The sequence below is a fragment of the Marmota marmota genome, unplaced genomic scaffold, assembly GCF_001458135.2.
Source record: "Marmota marmota marmota unplaced genomic scaffold, marMar, whole genome shotgun sequence".
In the NCBI taxonomy this organism is placed as follows: domain Eukaryota; kingdom Metazoa; phylum Chordata; class Mammalia; order Rodentia; family Sciuridae; genus Marmota; species Marmota marmota.
In genome coordinates, this window is record NW_025999977.1 from 37,610,412 (window position 1) to 37,630,961 (window position 20,550).

At 39.4% G+C, this 20,550-nt stretch overlaps 1 protein-coding gene across 1 annotated transcript; it reads right to left on the reverse strand.

Moving 5' to 3' along the window:
- Positions 1-1,805: 1,805 nt before the first annotated feature.
- Positions 1,806-13,464, reverse strand: Ypel5 (yippee like 5). The gene is made up of 3 exons (XM_015479803.2): positions 12,958-13,464; positions 4,039-4,204; positions 1,806-2,746 (listed from the first exon to the last, which is right to left on the reverse strand). Exons 2-3 carry the CDS (start codon positions 4,177-4,179, stop codon positions 2,522-2,524), a joined length of 366 nt encoding a protein of 121 aa, XP_015335289.1. The 5' UTR covers positions 4,180-4,204; positions 12,958-13,464; the 3' UTR covers positions 1,806-2,521.
- Positions 13,465-20,550: the final 7,086 nt, after the last annotated feature.

The following is a 20,550-nucleotide window of genomic DNA, read 5'->3' on the forward strand; positions in this document are numbered from 1 at the left end:
GTCAAGATGGCAACACGCCAAACTGCCTGACCTCATGCACTAATTTGCTGAAAGGTTTAGCAGTACTTGTCAAATCCAGAAAGTGTTCTGGTCACTCATTGACTTAGAACAAAATTAAACTGTGAAGAGTTGTTCAGGATTACCAAGACCAGATAGTTTGCATCATACTGAGTTTTTGGACATATTTCACTTGGTTCCAACAAAAATAACAGGGCTTAGTTCCATGTTCATAACTTGGGAGAACTAAGGTTCGGAAGTTGACTTCCCCAAGTCACAAAGCCAGTAAGTTAGTCAACACTGAAGATAGGTCTTTAGATTTTATACCTAATGTTATTTTAAAATGAGATGCTCTTTTCTACTCCTTAAAACCAGTTTTTCTAATTCTTGTATTTATCCATCTTAAGTCACTGTCTTTTAAGCAGGTGAGAATCAGTATTCTCACCTTAAGTGAACATTTGCTTCCCTATAAGCCCTCCAATCTGATTGGATCTTCTATTTCTTGCAAATAAAGTTTTATAAAAGGAAGGCTCATTACTTCCAGTCACCTAAAAACCTAGCATATGACATTTATTTAGACTTACATACTAACAAATTAATTTTTTCCTATAAATTAAATCATAGTTTAGTTAGTGTCTAAGGAAGAATTATCTCAAAGAAGTTACAAACTAGCAAATTCAATGTCTTCAGGTATACATTAAAAAGAATTAACTAACAGTGTCACACTGTCAAGCGAATGATAGCTACTCAAAAGCATAAAGTATGTGTTCAGAGACAAAAGTCAAGTTGATCAGTAGACAGGATAAGTGGAAAATAAGTAGCAGTATTGCACCAATGCAAGACAAAATATACTTTATTTTGACAGCAAAAGCACATAGTGCTGTAGGTAAGGCATGCTACTAGGAATCTGCATATCATCAAAGGCCAGGATGGAAACCAATGGGAAGAAATGCTACTTCTTAATGCTTGAAGACTTAATCATGTTGAAGATAAAGAATGAATGTGTGACCACTTATTTCAAATGCAACATTATAACTATACCTACTTAATCAGATACCTATGCCTCTAACCAAGAGCCCAAAGGCAAGTAAGAGGAACTTAACTGTACTTAGAAGTCACTTCTCTCAATGACAAAAAGATTTTGCTAATCTGACTGAGGTAAATTTCCTTTCCAAAGGCCTAGAAATTGAACATGCAAACATCCATCCATTCATTCATTTAAATAATTAGCCAATTTTAATGTCATTTATTCTAACAAAGGAATTAGACTTTCTAGAAGTAGTTTGGATAAAGAAACACATTTCAATACTTAGTAATGTCATAAATTTTGGGCTAACAGATCACCCTGAGTCAAATCTGATCCCTTTCTATTCAAGGGCAGTTTTGATTTCAATAGCCAAACTTCTAAGGGAAGATCTGAAAAAATAATGCTACTGTGAGATCTAGTCCTTTGATGAAACTAGCAGGCTCTACAGACTTGTTGAAATCAATGCTCAGCTGAAGAGGGAACGGCTGAAAAATACTGTAAAGCTTTGTAAAGCAGTATTTTTAGATAAGCTGCTTCATTTCCCCCTCCTTTTAAAACAGATGCAGATTAAATGCTTTCTGCATGGATGCACATTGACATTCTGTTCAACTGTTTTCTAAATGCAATACTGTGGATTTAAAACAGTATGCTTTCATTTACACAAATATCTTATAAGTAGTCCATTTAACTTAAAAAATGAAACACTTAACCACTATGAAATTACTTATCAAATACTCTCTTCTTTTATAAGGTTTTTAAAAGCAACACAGGACCAAAAACATCCAACTATTACTTTATTTATATTACTATACTTAAGTTACATGGAAAAAGACAACCAAGCAGTTCTGCCCCATTTCAGAAAAAGGTTCCAATCAACACCAGTTATGTGGTGACAAGTAACTAGGAATGGTGACATCTTTGGATCGAGACTGACAAGGAAGAATGGGCTCTGGTGCTACGGTTCATCTCCAACAAGAATATGGCACACGGGCCAGCACAAGCCATGCTAACACTGAGCCTTTAGCGCTGGGCACAGATTCGGATCTCTTCTCTGAAGCTAGCAAATCAAGTGAAATAACTGGGTTTAAAAAAAAAAAGTTTTAAAATGAAGCCCAAATAAGTTTAAAAACCATGCTCTTGACATATTCGCCATTCAAAATTTACATAAAACACACTTTTTTCACTCTAATAGCCCAGATTTTTTTCCTCACATAGCCTACCATTTAGCTGCAGAGACTCTTCTGCCTCAAGATGTAAACACAGGGAAAAAAAGTTAACAGCAACTGCATAATATTCTCTCTACACACTGCTGTTGGATGGAAAATACAAAATTAAAAAAAGAAAAGAAAAGAAAAGAAAGGTTCCATCTTAGATTCTCACAACCTCTTGTTCCGCAGTTCATGAATCCGACTCTGATGCTAAGGTGACAGTGTATGTAAGTAGATTTTTGTTTTCAGTGAAGGAGACCTGGGAAAAGATGGATTTATCTCTTTTTCTTCAAGAGTTATCAGATGGCACGTGCTCCTCAAAGCCCTCACTTTCTCGAACTAGAGCACGTTCCAGGATCACACGGCCTTCCTTATAACGCTGGCTGTCTTCAGTAGCAAACTCATAGATCCATCCCAGTTTGCTATTGCAGTTTTTGCAGCTCACATCCCGAACCATGTGGCGGCCAGTGAGCATGACCCGATCTTGAACTTCACTGTACTGTAGGTTAACTACCTAAGAAACATGTGAAAACAAAATTGCAAAGGCATGTAAATTATTTGCCAAATAAGCATGCCATATATTATGATTGGTGCAATAACAACAATTTCAGAAAACAGAAGTTGTTATTTTAGTCAAACCTACAACTTCTCTAGTTTTAGAAGTTGCTGAGATAAGTGAATATATGGAAACTGCAGTATACTGAACATCTAATGCAATCATGCATTACTGCACTAGCCCATGTCATGCTCTTTATATATGTTAGTTATATTTCTGTGTCATAGTGAAGTAAGAGTCCTGGAATTGGAGCCATGAAATACAGGTTTGGATCTAATTGTTACCAATCACTATTCAATGAGTGCAAATTAAGATAATCAATGTAAAAGAAACTATTACACCAAGAACATGCCATCAAAGTTTGTCAAATGTGTTTCTGAAAATATATTTTATATACAAATGGGCTAGGACAGACCAAGCCTACTATAAAATCATAAACTGCAATTCAGTTTTCAAGTGAGTTCAAAGACAATGAACACAATGAAGTTGAGTTCTAAGATGATTCTGCAGACCCAATAATACTTTTACACTTCACTTTTTTGTAAAGGAACATATAATAAACTATTTAACTCTGGTATTATAGCATGAAAACAGCAATAGACATATTTAAACAAACAAACAAACAATGGGGCAATGTTGTATTCCATTAAAATTCAGGAAACAGGCAAACTTGCCTGCCACAGTATGTCAACACCTGTGCTGTACTATGTTAACATTAACTGATCAAATCAGTAATCTCAGAAGCAGGCAGATTGGACAAATATTCGCAAATCAGGAAAAGCCTTTAATGTTCACAGGCCCATGTAATGAACCAAATCATACTCAGGAGGACTGGTGAGCATGAGTTGGAGCAAGAGGAGCTGGTTAGATGATTCTCTTACTGCCAAGCTACAACAGTTTAGCATGGCATGGACACATCAGTGATAGATGGGGGATGAAAGTAGGCATTTTGGCCCCTCCTTCCACAGTCTATGCAGAAGTCACTAACAAATTCTTATATTGGAGATTTTCTGAAGAAATGAAGACTATCCTTCTTATAATACATTCTTTAAACTTTCAAGGTTAAAAATCTTCTTCTAGTAATGTCTCCCAGAGGTCCCATCAGAGACAAATCAATAAGCAATAATTTCTATAGATTGCAGCTCTCATTCTGTATCTTCCTGGTATCTCTAAGCTCTGAGTGGGTATTCTGGTATTGCTGTCAGATATGTGCACTGGGTCCATTTAGGAACGAAACATTTTTCACCAACCTTGTTAAAAAGAAACGCTCTACCAGTGGCACCTGTGAACCGAGTGGAGATGAGTTCTGAGCGGTTAGTCAGGATTGTGTCACAGTTTGCACAAGAAAACAGACGGGTACCACCAATATGATCAAGGAAAATTCTGCCCATTTTGATAGCTGAAGTTCTAAAAAACCTAGGAACAAATGGAAAAGAATGAGAAATGCATTATAGTAAAACACGTTACTATTTGGGGGTATCACAGAGAATCATTTATATTCATGTAATTTCTGTGCTTGCTGTGTAAAATAGCTGACCCCGAACAAAAGGATCCAAAGTTCACACACTGAACAAATAAACAGGCATATTCCAAGCTTAGAACATTTCCAAAGCAGAGGGCTTTGGAAATACACTTGTTTAGGCAAGGCCAAGGAATGGCTGGTGTAAGGGAAAAAAAAGAACTAAGTGGGAATTTCAGAAAATGAATGCTTACAAAGCACTGACACAGAGATGAAAAAAAAGTTCAGCAAAGGTGTTGAGGATACATTCTAAGCATGTGCAATCGGAGAAAAGACCTGTGGAGTACGTGTGGGATGACTGGGGAAGAGTAGGAAAAAGGGCAATTTAAAAACAAGAAGGGGAGTCCAGTTTGAGAGCATAAGGTGAGTGGGTCTGTGATCACTGGGTACATCTGTAACTATACAGGAGCGATGGCACTAACTTCAGTTAGGTCTCTGTCCCAAGTCTAGGAACACTGCACTAAGTACTTATTTCAAAATTGTTACAACTCTGGCAGGCTGTTACCACCCCCACTTCACAGATTAGCCACAGCAAGTCTAAAAAGGTTATTAACTGGCCAAAGGTGACACAGTTGTTAAATACAATACAAAACAAAACAAACAAAAAAAAATCAGCTGGAGTGCCCTGCCCTACTCAAAGACAAACCTCTTTTTCCACTGCTCTCTTGGGCCTCCCCGCAAAATGGGTACCCACAATGGTTGAGGTCACGCCTCAGAACAGAAAAGGTAAAAGGAGATAAGAGATGCTAAGAGATGCTTTCTTTCTTATTATTATATAACTTGCTTATCCTTAAGAAATCTTACATATTCAATACATCCCCAAAGTGCTGAAACTCTCAACAGATAAAACTTGAAACAAACCTTTGAAACTAGGAAAATCAAACATCAATATTTCAAAAGTTAAGGGAGTTAATTCTGAGTTTTAAATATTTAATAATATACATCTTTAAAAGGACACACAGAGCTGATACAGCTGCCCCTATGGTGGGGAAAAAAATAGACTTTCTGGATTTTTAAGAAACCACTGTCATCTTAAAGTTTTGGGAACATCATTATAAATTGAAAAAGCAAATTCCATTCCTTCTTAGATCTATAAATTTCTGAACCACTAGGCAGTCCTGTCATCAGAAGTGTCACTGTTATAAACAACATTATCACTTCCCTTAATCACTAGGATATGAAAATTTAATAAGGAATAAAAAATAGTGAATATAATTACTCCAAGCTTGGAACATTAAAAAAAAAAAAACCCAGCTAGTCAAAGTAAAATCAGTATATTAACAAGAGTCACAAAAACAAATTTGAGCCGGGCATGGTGGTGCACGCCTGTAATCACAGCAGCTCAGGAGACTGAGGCAGGAGGATCTTGAGTTCAAAGCCAGCTTCAGCAACTTAGCGAGGCTCTAAGCAACTCAGCAAGACCTGTCTCTAAATAAAATATAAAAAGGGGATATGGTTCAATGGTTAAGCATCATGGGTTCAATACATACAGACACACACACACACACAAACACACGGATTTAAGGTGTATATAATTTTCTGATTACACTTCTGCAAAAGGAGCAACAAAAAGTAATAATACTCATTGCCTATCTTTATAGCCTTTCAAGATTCTAGCATTACTTTTTCAGGATACTTCAGAACATAATATTTGTTAAGTCAGAGCCCTGTAGGATGAACTCATTCAGTAGCCCAGGAATCCAGCAGTGAACAAAACAGACACATTTTATTTGGGCCACTCCAGTTTTTATTCTTCATTTAAAAAAAAAAAATGGTGTCCTGATATTTAAGATTTAGGAAAAGAGCCTGTACTTCCGGTTCTTTTCAACCATGGAGAGATCTAGCAACATAGGGTGTCCACACAGTTATCTCCTGTAGCATCCCCGACTATACTAGAGCAACACTGCCCCTTCAGTTATCCCCTGCTGCTCATTCTCCATTCTGCTTTACACAGTTCACCTTTTTCGTCCTTGTACCAACATTTGATTTTTGACTCTCAATATAAAAGGAGCATTCAACAAACCTGTGAGCTGACTTTGGTCATGTTTCTTAACTGATCATTAAAAGAAAGGAATCAAAAGCAAGGTTTTGAGGCTCAACTGTGATAGTATAGTTCTTACATTCTACAGTATTTGTGCAGTCACTTAGCCTCCAGTTTCTGGGACTTGAGATTTTAAAGCTAATTTTCCTTCACACTTTTAATAACATATTCATATTGTAACTTATCTCAACCATAATGCAGTACTAACTATAACTTTCTGGACTGACTATGGGAGATAAGATTTTTGTGGGAAAATAAATGTCCTGAACTTCAAAATAATTCTCTCTATACCTTCTACCTACACCATTCTATCTTTGGCTCAAAATTATAATACAGCTGTGACAAGCTGGTACTGGGGATAAATAGACTTAATATGCCTTGTTTTCTCTGCTTTAGTCTATTTTTACTGAATTCAATTATATATGATTCATTACCAAGACCAAAAATATCTGGGCAGAACCTTATGTTACACTATTCCTAGTTGTGGTTGCTTGCCATTTATAGAACACTATATATGTATTTAAAACTGTAAAATGTAATTTTTATTTGCCCCCTCAAAAAAAAAAAAAAAAAAAAAAAAGCTAGAATGCCATGGAATCCAGCAGAAGCAAGAAAAACATGCCTTGCACCAAAGGTCTTTAGGAAGTAGAAGAGTCTCTGCATGGTCATTAGATTCCAGGTGGTAGGCCTTAGCCTTGCCGGGTTACAAATCAACCAGTAATGACTCATTATTCAAACTCTCAAGAAGCTGACATCAATTAGAATTCCACTGCTATATCTGAATGTTTGTTCCCTGTAAAATCTGTATGTTGAAATCTAAGCACCAATGTGATGGAATTTGAGGATGTTTAGGTCATGAAGGCAGAACCCTCGTGAATGGTGTTAGCAGCCTTATAAAGAGGTCCAGGAAAACTGCCTTGTCCCTTGTCCCTTCCCACCATGTGAGGACTTGGCTAGAAGTTACCAAAAATCAACTAGGCAACAGGCCCCCACCAGACACCAAATCTGCTGGTCCCTTGATCCTGGACTTCCACTTCCCAGGCTCCAGAACTGTAAGAAATTTCTGTTATTGGGTAAGTCACCTAGTTTGTGGTATTTGGTTACAGCAGCCTGAACAGACTAAGGAGTAGGGTCATTAAAAAGTTAACATTCAACACTTGAATCAGGCTTCTCTGGGCCTGGATGATATACTGAACTCTGCTATAAATCTAATCAATTATTTGATATCTCCACTGTACAGGGCATGGCACTTGGTATGTTACAAGCCACAATTAATTCTGACATTTCTTAAAGTTGATACTTATTTCCTTTCTTTTACAGATAAAGGAAAAAACTCAAAATTGACATTACTTCTGAAAACACTTTTGGATTTCCTCCTTTCCCCTCATATCTGTCTTCATTTAAACTCTGATCCCATCTAGATAGAATTTCAAGGTCAAGTGTTTAACATACATTCACAGATGCTACTACATTCATGCTGAACTAGTGCTACCAAATAAAGTCAGAGGCATGTGCTTCAGTCACCCTTTTCTCAAAGCTCAGAGACCACTCCCCATAAACTTTGAAACTTTTTCTGATGGGATAGGATATTGGGCTGGGGATGTAGCTCAGCAACAGATTATCTGCCTAACATGCAAGAGGCCCTGGGTTTGATCACTAGCCCCACAAAAAAGCACAGGCGTGCGTGCACACATACATACACACACACAAAACCCCAAACTCCTGTACCAAGGAATATTATATCCAAAAAAATCTTACTATAAGCATACAATTTAATGATCTTTAGTAAACTTATAAAGTTGTGTGACAACACCACAAACTGCCCTTCAAATATTTCCATCATCTCCATAAAATTCCCCCAAACCAGTCTATAGCTAATTCCTGACATCACCACCCCCACACTAGCAACCACTGACCTGCTTACTGTGATTATTTTTACATCTAAAATATTTCCCAGGTATGCTAATCACTTGCCTTAACTTAGTGGAATCTCAAATCTCTTCAGCCACAGTTCTAAAACATATCAAAAAGTGCCTGCTGCTAAGCACAGTAGTGCACCTATAATCCCAGTAACTCAGGAGGCTGAAGCAGGAGGATCACAAGTTGGGGCCAGCCTCAGTAACTTAGCAATACCCTGCCTCAAAAAAATAAAAAGGGCTGGGGATGTGGCTCAGTGGTAAAGTGCTCATGGGTTCCATCTTCTGTACAAAACAGATGACCAATGTCCTCTGTTGAATCTGAAGCACCTTACGGGGTCTCACAGTAATACAAGTGCACACTCTGCTACCTATCAGTGTTGAACTTCCAGGTTTATGGAAACCTTTCCCAGATAATTTAGGTAAGGTCTCTTTGGTACTCATTTTTCAAAGTTACAGGTTATAAAAATCCTAAAATGGCTGAAATAAGAAAAGTTCCAAACTTGATGTTTAACTGGAGGCTTCTTATTAGTCTAAAATTACCTGAACCAGGGGCCAGGATGAAAATATGAATGAAATTCATAGACCAGATTTTGATAATGAACTTCCAATTTATTATATCAGAAGATCCTGGTGAAACAATCACATTTTAGGATCTCTGCCTTTTAAAATACTTGGGTTGTGGCTCAGTGGCAGAGTGCTCGCCTAGCACGTGCGTGGTGCTGGGTTTGATTCTCAGCACCACGTAAAAATAAACAAATAAAGGTATTGTGTCCAATTACAACTAAAAATATTAAAAAGATAATTTTTTTAAAATTACAGAATCTGAAGGAGAGAAAAAAAGATTTTTATCTTTTAAGAATCCAAAGCCTCTGGAAATGCATTACTTTTAAAAATTGAATATGATGGATTACATAATTTCCTAATCTGTTTCCAGATCAATAAAGCAATTTTCTAAAAAAAATCCATGGTATCTTTTCTATCTACACTAGCAAATGAAGCATAATGTCTTATTTTTAATCTGGCTCATTGCTAAGTATTCTTTAAAAGCAGGGGTCAGTAAACTAAGGCTTGTGGGACAAACCCATTAACAGCCCACAAACTAAAAATTAAATGGGTGAAAAAGAAACATTGAGAGTATTTTGTGACACATGAACATTACCTGAAATTCGAATATTAGCTGAGCATGGTGGTGGACACCTGTAAGAGGCTGGGGCAGGAGGATCACAAGTTCTAAGCCAGCCTCAGCAACTTAGCAAGACTCTGCCTCAAAAAAAAAGGTTTGGGGATGTGATTCAGTGGTAAAGTGCCTTTGGGTTCAATCCCTGGTATCAAAAACAAAAAAGAAAACATCAGTAGTCATAATTAAACTTTTTTGGAATAAAGCAACACCCATTTGTTTATACTTGGCTACCTTTTCACTACAATGACAGTCTGAGTAGCTGCTACATAAACTTGCAGATTTGAAAATTCAAAATATTCACTACCTCACTCCTTAGAGAAACAAGTTTGCCCTGCTTAAAAATACACTGATAGTGAAAAAGCTTTTCATTTGAGGCAGCAGTCTTCAGAAAATCGGAAACTTGGCTAGCAGTCGGGTTTTAAGGATCAACAGGAAAATCTGACAAGATCATTTTAATCCCACTCCTCTTTTCTTCCTGGACTTCTAGCTAAAATCCTTAATTTTTATAACCAGTTCAGCTAGTTGCAGATCAACTACATAAAGATTACACAAATAAATAATATATACCCAGCTGTTGCTACTTCTCTTTCTACCCCCAGGGACTTATTATAGCCTAGGTAGGTACTTGAACTCTGAAATCAGACTCCCTGGGTTCATCTCAGCTCTCCTTAATAGTTTGTCAATCCTGGGCAAATTACCCTCTGCTACCTCATCTATAAAATGAAGATAACAATATCCATCTTTGAGTGACTGAATTAAATAGAAATACCATATCATAAGAACAGTGACTGGCACACAGTGAATGCTAAATAAAGGTCAGGAAAATTGGATCACCTTCTACAACATATCCCATTCCAACTTCCCACTATCACAGATAAGGAAAGCAAGGCTTATAAAAAATATGAAACAGTAATAATTAAGTAGCTTCACCTTCTATTAATTACAGCAATGATAATAGAAATTACCAGCAGGAGGAAAGCTAGAAACATTCTGAAGCATCTCAAATTCTTAGTGTCACAATTCTAGGTCTTAAAATAGGTAACAGCTCTCCCTATAATTAATAATCCAGTTTCATTTCAACACTGGCAAGTGGAATTAGCCAAAGAAGACACTATTTCCCAGCTCTAAAAATATCAGAGAGAACAATAGGTATCTATTTGCATCTCATAGGACTTTCTAATGGAAAAACACCCAGTTCACAGACCTTTCCTTAGTAAAGGAATTAACCCCTGGGGACATTTCCAAGGAATACACACTCCACCAAACATCACTATTGGACAGGCCAGAGGGGATTTTCTAAGGTATCAGGAGAGACAAAGGCAACTAGAATACTCTGCAGCAGGGAACCTCAGAAGAAGGAGCCTAGTACAGAAAGGGTTAAAGAAATATGATCTTCCATTCCTCTTTTGCAATTATTCTGATAAAATGGAATCATGAGGAAGTGTGTTTTATATCTAGTTTCAGTCTCCTCTTTAAAACAAGGAATAAAACCCAAAGAACTTCTAACAGTGCTGGGTTGATTACTATAGTAAACACTTAATCCTACTGCAATTCCACCATTTTCATACTGATTTGTAATTAAATTCTATTGAAAAGTTACATGTGAAAATAGTTTAAAACCATAAAATCAGTTTTCTAGTTTTTGTACAAAATATTTATCAAGACAAGATTTCAGTGACACAAAAAAGCCGTGTTATCCTCTTGCAAATACTGGATCAGTTACTTTGCTGTGTCAAATGATGTCCTGTTTGTGGGACCAGGTCTTCATTTGACAGTAATTACTAAGCATGTTTTTGTTCTTCCCTCCTAAAATTGCTTTTATTGGGGGGAAGCGATTGTTTTGTTAAGCAATTTCCAAGTTTACTATATTTCTAAAACACTGCTTAATCATCTTTAGAAAATAAGACCAGTCATATAACTCAGCAAGTCATGAGTCAGCAAACAATCTGAGTCGGTAATCTCCCCCAAAACCTCCTGGCAAGGCAAATTCATGATCTCTCATTTGTTGAGATGCAATACAAAAAGCTTCTAATTGGTTGGACCGCGAGTATAATTTAACTGTCTGGTTTCCTGATTCAGGTGTCAAATATAGCACATTCATATCTAACAAGGTTTATTTCCTACATTACACACAGGATTATCAGGGAAAATAATATGGATTTACATAGCTATTAACTATAAAACCTAAAAAGATTTTATGGCCACAAACATCTTATGAATATATTCAGACCTATCTTCATATTTCACAGACTGTTTTTTGGAGGGTAGAATCAAGCTTAATTTTTTTTTTTCAACAGAATTTTTGGCCTTATTTCCTTTTACTTTTTACTGTTACTAAACCTGCTTCTTTCTTCCTTCTACTTAAATAGGGGACAGAAAAGAGTCTCACTATGTTGCCCAATCTGTTTCGAAACCTGTAGGCTTAAGTGACCCCCTTGCCTCAGTCTATCAAGTGGCTGGGACTACAGGATTATGCCACTGCACCAGGCTGAACTTTGCAGGGAAAAGTTAATATTAATCCCAATTTACTTAATTTCCTTGTATAAATAATTGAGATTTCATCTTATTCCTTTCCTAAGGATAAGATGGTTACAGAGATAAAAATCTTTTAAGTCTGTATTTGATGTAATGAGGTGTAAAAAAAAAAAAAAAAGATACAGTTCTTTCAAAAGAGTGTACATTCTACCTAGTATTCCTAGTTAGCCCAAAGCTTACACACCCAGAAAGGTAACAGGGATATATGGAAAATATTTTGTGTGCCAAATTTCATAGTTCTGCTTTGCTTCTAGCTATAAATGCTCCAGGTCTGTTTTCACTCCAAGAGCATCTGCCCAGTTGCAACCCAAGGCCCTTCATTTTCTAGGTCTAATCATCAACACCAATCTACTTCAGAATGCTGCTTTACTTTCTTATTTCCTCTTTCTCATTTCTCACAGCTCCATTTTGAACTCTCATAATACCCATTTCACACTTTACTAATATTTAACTCTGTATCGTTACTCAATTTCATTTGTCTGACTTTTTGGTAAATTGCAGGCTTGTGTCAAGACCAAATTCTTTGTAATTTCCTTCTTACCTAATCCAGTACAACTATGCAATAAACTTTCAGGAAAAAAAATCCACCAAAGCATTTCACATCTGGTACAAGTATGTATCCTGGAAATACTGCATGCCTTTTGCTTCCTCTTTGTTGGAATGCAGCTGCAATCCTTTATATGTTGCTATGCAAATGCATAGATCCTATTACCCCAGTTACTTCACCACTAAGTCTATTAACTTTTCCAAAACACAAGGTTAACCCGAGGTTACTTCAGGTTTTCCATCTATCAAAGAGATCTGGAATAAAAATCCTCGAATTACCAATGGGGCTCTGTAAACAGAAAAAGTTTAAAAATAAATGAGCTGTATACCTTCCCTGACTCTCCCTTGAAAGGATTAGTAGGTGTCAGGATTAAATTGATCTTTGTAGAATTTTAGTTTCCCACTCCCGCTGGTGTTAATACTACCTACCCGCGCAGGGGTGAAGAAAAAGGGGGGTGCAGAAGGACGCCTATCCTCCCACCAGCGAGAGGCAGGAAGGCTGCTGACCCCGAGACACTACTCCGGGTGGGCTCCGCCGGCAGCAGCTGAAGACCTGTCGGGCCCCCACCGCCAGCGGGCCCAGCTGATCGCGGCCACGTGATACCGCCAGCCAATCTGGAGGCGCAGGGCGGCGAGCGCTGCGGCAGCGGGGCCTCCTCCCGCACAACAAACACAGGCCGAACAGCTGGGCGGGCGCGGGCTCTCGGGGGCCTGCAGCACCGGGCAGGGCTGCCCCAGCAGTCAACCCCCACGGCCCCAAGGGACCTGCAGGACACGGGGGGGTAGGGGAGGGCCGGGCGCTCATGCCGCGGGGCAGAAAACAGGCGCCAACTCCGCCCGACGTGGGCAAAGCCCCACGGGCCGAGCGAAGGGCGCTTCCCGGGCCAGGACGCTCCGCGGCGTCACCATGGTCGGGACAACTCAGCGCTGAGCTCAGCCTCCACGTCGGGCGGGGTGGGAGGCGGCCCGGAGCGCAGGCCCATAGGGCCGACCCCGGCACGGAGCCCGGGCGCGCCTCCGACGCTGCGGCGGGCACGGCGGCCCGGTGGGGGCGGGGCGGCCGAGGCGGTGGCGGGCGGAGTGGGGGTGTAGTCGCGGGACACACCATCCTCGGAGGGCGCGGGGAGTCTGGTGGTGCGTGCGGGTCTCTGAGGCGGACTCGTGGAGAGCGCGGCGTTAGGCTCCCACGGCCAGGGCGAAAGGGGGTGCGGGCGCGCGGAGGAGTCGCGGCTGATATAGTCTAGCCGGTCGCCCAGCTGCGCGGCGGGGGCGGGCCGATGGAGNAGGCCCCGCCCCTCCCCTGGTACCCAGCCCCTTCCGCTGGGCCCCGCCCCTTCACCAACTCACCCTCCCCCACTCCTGCTCCTCTTCACTTGATGGCCCACCCCTCCCAGAAGCCGCAGATCGAGGGCTGGGTGACTGCAGATCGCCCCGCCCCTGGTCCAACGACTCGGACTCGGACAGCCAATCAAAGAGGTTAGCTCTGCCCCCTCTCTCTAAGTGGCCAATGTGAGACTGAGGATCCACCCCTCTCCCAGCTGAGAGCACACAACACAGCGTCCACGTGAGTCAGCTTCTTAAAGGAGTCGGCTCAGCCTTTCTATTTGCGGCAGCTGGAACTCATCACGCGTCATCAGCGTCACCAGGTGGCGGCTGAGGCCTAGCTTCCTGATGCCCAATGAGGTCCAGTGTTGGCAAACGCAAACAACAGGCTGTTTTCTAGACAAAGCAGGTACTAGGTGGCTACAATCCCATGTGTTATTCATTTCTTTAAGGGCACTTCCTCTTCGTACCACCTTTACAGAGGGATATGTTCTACTTACAACTCCACATCCTTTGAATCTGAGCATATAGGAACTCCTGGAAACATCTATGGAAAAGGGGGTTTTTAACTTTACTACAACTCCCTGAGTTTTCTCTTGGTAATGGAAGAGAGTCTCAAAAAGTTGAGCAAATTCAATCATCTACTAGATTTTCTACTTCATGAGCCTGAGATTTGTTTGTTGAAAAGGGTAGCTGTTCCCTTAAACTTCAGTGCTTAAGATGGAAGGTTTTGCTTCCCAACCAAATTTCCCAGGTAATTACATATCTGTTGGCTGACTTTGAGAGTAATGCAAAAATTTTTGGTGATGCCTTTTTCTCAAAAAATGTACAGACCAGCATTTGAGGTTAATTTACAAGGTGTTAAAGTTCTTGGTGAGATAAAGATTCTGAAGCAAATTCTAGCACTTGACTCCTTGTCAACCCCCAAATCCACCAGTATTTTCGTTCAGTTCTGACAAAATATATTTGAAGATCAAAGACAAAAACTAGTTATTGTTGGATAAGTGAGTTTTCCAAGAGATAAAGCAGTTTTAAATGTATTTTAGGGTTTTATTTTTTCCTCATTACTCCTTTGTTTTTATTTTGCTTTAATTATAAAAATAACACTTTTTCCCAGGAAGTGCATACTGCATCATTTCATGTCCTCTGCTAACAACTTTATGTATATCCTCCTATTCTCCCCAGAATGAATGTGCATGAGAGCATATTGTGCTTATTCTTATTTAATTTTTTTCTTAACAATATATTATGGCCATCCTTTCATGTCATATGTAACTTTTGTCTACATATTAACCCTTGTCTCTCTACAGTTTTCATAGATAACAACATCTAAAATACATATTTTTACTAATGTACATATACCTTCAATCTCATACTATTAAAAATATTGCTGTAATAAACACTCCTGTTCATTGGTAAAATATTCAACTATTTCTGAATATAATCATTTGAAAAGGAAATATAGTGCCTAAACCCACAGGAAAGAGTACTTTAAACACCAGGTAAAATAATGGTACAATTTTTATTATTTATTGGATACATATAAAATACCTTCTGCTCTAAGTGTTTTAAAATTATAAACTCGTTTAAGTTTGACAAGTCTATGATGTAAGTACTGTTGCCATCCCATTTTATAGTTGGGTTAACTGAGGCACAGTGATTAATTAACTTGTCCAAGTTCACCCAAGTAGAGTTACTGAGTACAGTATTTGTAAACTTGGAAGAAAGTGAAGAAAATCATATTTTAGAAAGTTTAATCTAGATGATGATGTGCAGAGGTATAGTCCAAGTGTGAGGTAAGAAGGGTGGATAGGAATGGAACTGAAGGGACCAGTTTAACAAGGATGGCTGCAAAGGACTGAAGATAGAATTTCCAAAGATAAACCAGGGGTTTTATTGTAATGATTGGTTGGGTGATGGTTTCCTATTGCTAGATCCAAGGAGTTTGGAAATGTTGATTAGGGGTGAAAAATGATGGGCCTTAGCTGATGGCAGTACATCCACTGGAAATAAAATGTACGATTAAAGGTAATGTAACAGCTGGGTGTGGTGGCACAAGCCTGTAATCCCAGTGGCTAGAGAGGCTAAGGCAGGAGGATCACAAGTTCAAAGCCAGCCTCAGCAAAAATAGAGGTGCTAAGAAACTGAGCTAGACTCTGTCTCTAAATAAAATACAAAAGAGGATTGGGAGGCTGGGGTTGTGGCTCAGAGGTAGAGCGCTCGCTTACCATGCGTGAGATACTGGGTTTGATCCTCAGCACCACATAAAAATAAAATAAAGATATTGTGGCCACCTATAACTGAAAAATAAGTATTTTAACAAAAAAAGAAAATTGGACTAGGGATGTTGTTCAGTAGTCAAGTACCCCCCCCCCAAAAAAAAAGGTAATGTAAGAAATAAAGAGGCTTGAAAAATTCCTATTAGGCTTTTGGGTAAAATCATTTTATACCTGTAAAGTATAAAACGTTGATATTTTATTGAAATTTTATAATACTAAGACTTTCCCACCAAGAACATGGTGCATTTCTCCATTACTTAAAGGTTTTTCTTAAATATCTTTTGGAAAAATCTCAGGGTATACCTGCTTTTCTCTAGATTGTTAATGTCATTTTTAGGATTATGTTGCAGTACCGTATGTTTTCTGAGGATGTTATGGGCTAAAATGTGACAATCCCCCCCAAATTCATTTGTTGAAATCATGACTTGGAACCTCAGAATGTGACTATTTGGAGGTAGGCCCTTTAAAAGATGACAAAGTTAAAATGAAGTCATTAGGGTGGACCCTAATTCAGTGGAACAGATGTCCTGATACAAGGTTAGGATGTGCAGAAACCTGAAGGCCCTGTGAAGATACACCCGAAGGCAAGCCAAGGAGAGAGGCCTCAGGAGAAACCAACCCCGCTGACACCTTGATCTTGGACTTCTAGCCTCCAGAATTGTGACCAAATAAATTTCTGTTTAAGCCATGCAATCTGTATAATTTTGTTGTGGCATCCCTAGCAAATTATAACATAAGGGGTTGCTGTAAATAGGAACGTCTCATATATAATAACTCCTACTTGTTATTTGTTTTGCAGGAAAGGTAATAATTTTGTAGTTTATTTTTCTGGAAAGAAAAACTTCCTTATCTGCAAATTATCATAATTTTGCTGCCTACTTTCTAGTCATTTTGCCATTTCTTTTAAAATCCTTTTTCACATGTCTTGACTACATGGGTAAATATTTCTATCAAACAAATTCTAGGAATTTGTAATTTTTCTCTTTTTTGAAAAAATAATGAGTGTGCAACTTTGTCATTTCTTACATTTTAGTACCTACTGATTCAACCATGTCCCCCCACCACATTCTGTTTTTCATAGGCTGTACCATAATAACTCATTTCCAACATTAAACAGCTTTGCATTCTGGGGTAAAAGCTCCTTCATCATCGGCATGTGCTGACATTCTTTGAGTACAAAAATCAGAAATAAAGCTATCTATATCTATCTATCCATCCATCCATCCATCCATCCATCTATTCCCTCATCCTTTATTTTGCTTACTGAGGGTATTTCCTGTGTGAAATTGCCTGCTATGACCCCACTAGACAACTCCATTTAATAACTGCAGACTCCCGGGTGTCTTTCTGATGGTGCTTCTTCGCTCTGCTTTACCTTCCTTTCTTTGAAGGACTCTCAACAGGTGCTGATCCTGTAGAGGTGAGATCACTTTTCACATATGAGCAGCCCTCAGCCTTCCCTTGCTTCCTCACACTTCCCATAGCCTAGTCAATTCTTGTCCCTCAAACCCTGGAACACTAGGACAGCCACCCCCATTTGCTTCTCTCCCTGCAAATAGTCAAGCCTCATCATTTGGGGTCTCATTGTTAGGTAGCGAGTCAGCTGTGACTGGGTGAGCAGGGAAATGACATTGAGGGTGAATGAAAATAGCAGGGAGCCTTACCTGCCAGGCAAGCCCCTGAAGGATGGGGATCTGGTATGTCAAAACTTCCCCAGCCATAATTACATCCCCTTAAGAAAAACTATTGTTTCAAGATCAGGTCATATCCTAGTTCAGGGGGCCTAGACCCTCCCTTATCCCTGAAACTATATCACAACTCCCAATTACAGTGGCAACAAAAACATAAAGACCCTCACAAAGAAAGCTTGCTGAGGACTATTCAGAGGGTAACAAACTGATTAAAAGGGCAGGAAATTGAGGCAGAAACAAGGGGATTCCCTTTCCTTAATTCCGGCTCTCTTGCATAGTTCCTGTGCTGCAATCAAAAGTCAAGAGGTGGACTTGGGTAGGAATCTCTGGACACTTTCCTGGGACTCCCCAATAAAACTGGAGGGCAAGAGTGGCATGTGGTCTTTCTCCTCTCTGAGAGGACCCACTCTTTCCCTTGAGAATGTCCCCTTTTCCCATCGCTTCCAATAAACTTGTTGCCGAAGTTCAGTCCTTGTCCCGGATGCCAATCTAATAATGAAGACACGGTTTTGAGAAAAAAGAAAAAGGTTTATTGCTTTGCTAGTAAAGGAGAAGCACAGGGGACTCCTGTCCCAAAGGATGTGAGAGTGTCCATTAGCAGGAACAGGGTACTTTTAAAGAGGTGATTCAAAGGCTACATTCCATGTGTTCTCTGTCTGGAGTTGTGATTCAGTTGTTAGTTTGGGAGTTAGTAGTTTCTGAGATCTTCTGGTACCATCCCTAAAGTCTGGGTTACTTAGTTTCTATGGTGGGTATGTACTCAAGGATAGATAAATATATCTGGGATGGGGAAGACAGGTAATCCTGTTTCCCCTGAGATAAGGGAGGGGGAGAGATTAGGGAGGGCAGGGAGAGAGGAAGAGAAACATGTTTATTTTAAAAATAAGTTAAAGTGGCAGAGTAGCTAGGTGATAAGTGAACCACTGTTACAAAACAACAGAAGTTATACAAGATCATTAGAATCAAACTGGTAAGAGGTTCCTGGGGTAAAAACTGGGGTATTGAATGTGAAATTAGATCATCTGTATATATGATCTGTCAAAATTACAACAACTTGGTTTAAAATTTTCATTTGGCTTTATTTTTGATTCTAGAATCAGGCAACACTTTATCCCATGAAACAGAATAAAGTGTTCCAATGAACCAAACAGAGGAGGTTGATTTTATTCACTGAAAAGGATTGAAGAAAGCAGAACAAACAAAAAGCAGATTGGTCATTTTAAAGTTATTTTCCTTGTAAGGCAGGGGAAAGGAGGTAGAACATGGGTAAATGACTGATGAGTTAACATTAGGTCACTTCAGGTTATCCTTTTTTATGTAAAGATTAAGCAGACGGAACTTCAATAGTCATTTGAAACTGTCCTTTTGGGGGCTGTTACATATTAACCCTAATTTCTGGAGATGTTCAAATAAATTAATTTCAGGTTGGTGATGTAGAACTTTAATGTGAGTTACCCCATTTTTCAGGGGGCGGGGGTGCACCGGGGATTGAACTCAGGGGCACTCAACCCTTTTGGGTATTTTATTTAGAGGCAGAGTCTCACTGAGTTGCTTAGCGCCTCACTTTTGCTGAGGCTGGCTTTGAACTTGCCAAGCTCCTGCCTCAGCCTCCTGAGCCTCTGTGATTACAGGCATGCACTACCACACCCAGCGAGTTACCACATTTTTATTTTTAGCTGGTTCAGTTGGAGACTAGTGTGGAAGCTTAGTCCAAAACAATAGCCACATGTAATTTTTATTTAACAGGTCCAAACAAAACAGACACGATAAATACTTGCAGCCAATGAAGGAATCAAGGTGGGGGTGGAGGAGATTATGGTTCATGAACAGAAAGAGGGAAGTGACAGTCCTAGTTCTAAGGAAATGTTTGTTGTTTGTCCTTGCTGTGGAGAGATGTAGGTTCCTTTCACGATAGACCAGGTTTCAAGATCCAGAGTGTTCTCAGTATTTGTAGGGCTTTGGAAAAGGAGAGAGGTTATCATCTAAGACCAATGGGGGAGCCAAGAAAATAGGTGACAAGGGAAGAAATGTTGAGACAGGGATTTGAGGTAGTACATTTTCATTGGTTTTCATGGTGTTACAGGGCAAAGGCTTGCTTTGAAGCTGAGGTAGCCATGGTAATCTTTCTCACCTGTTCTTGTAATTACTCCATAAAATTTTCAGACATGTTGCTCAAAGTAACAGGCATGAGTTTCTAACAGTGAGTAGTCCACTGAATAAGGAGCAGGATTCCATTTGGGATTGTGGGGCAATGAGCTGGAAAGAATCTGGATCTTGACTGCATTTTTTTTGTTGTTGTTGTTGTTTTACTTTAACCCAAGCTTATGAAAACTCTGGGCAATCTAAATAGAATCACATTTTAAAAATTAAAAAAAAATTTTTTTGGTACTGAGCATTGAACCTAGGGGCACTCAACCACTGAGCTACCTCTCCAGCCCTTTATATTTTGAGACAGGATCTCACTAAGTTGCTTAAGCCCTTGCTAAATTTCTGAGGCTGTCCTTGAATTTGCAGTCCTTCTGCCTCAGCCTCCCAAGTAGCTGGAATTATATTATAGGCATGCTCCATTGCAACCATCTAGAAACACATAATTACAGAATGTTTTTATGGATTCAGGCTGCTAAAACAAAAATACCATAAAATAAGTTATTCATATTTGGTGGTTTAAACAGCAAATATTTATTTCTTCTGATTCTGGAGGCTAAGAAGTTCAAGATGAAGGCACTGGC

Bases quoted from the DNA above. Each gene is read 5' to 3' on its own strand.
- Ypel5 (XM_015479803.2), bottom strand. From the start codon at position 4,179: ATGGGCAGAATTTTCCTTGATCATATTGGTGGTACCCGTCTGTTTTCT. The intron at 2,747-4,038 runs GTTGGTGAAAAA...CATGTTTCTTAG, and splicing joins GAGCGTTTCTTTTTAACAAG to GTAGTTAACCTACAGTACAG.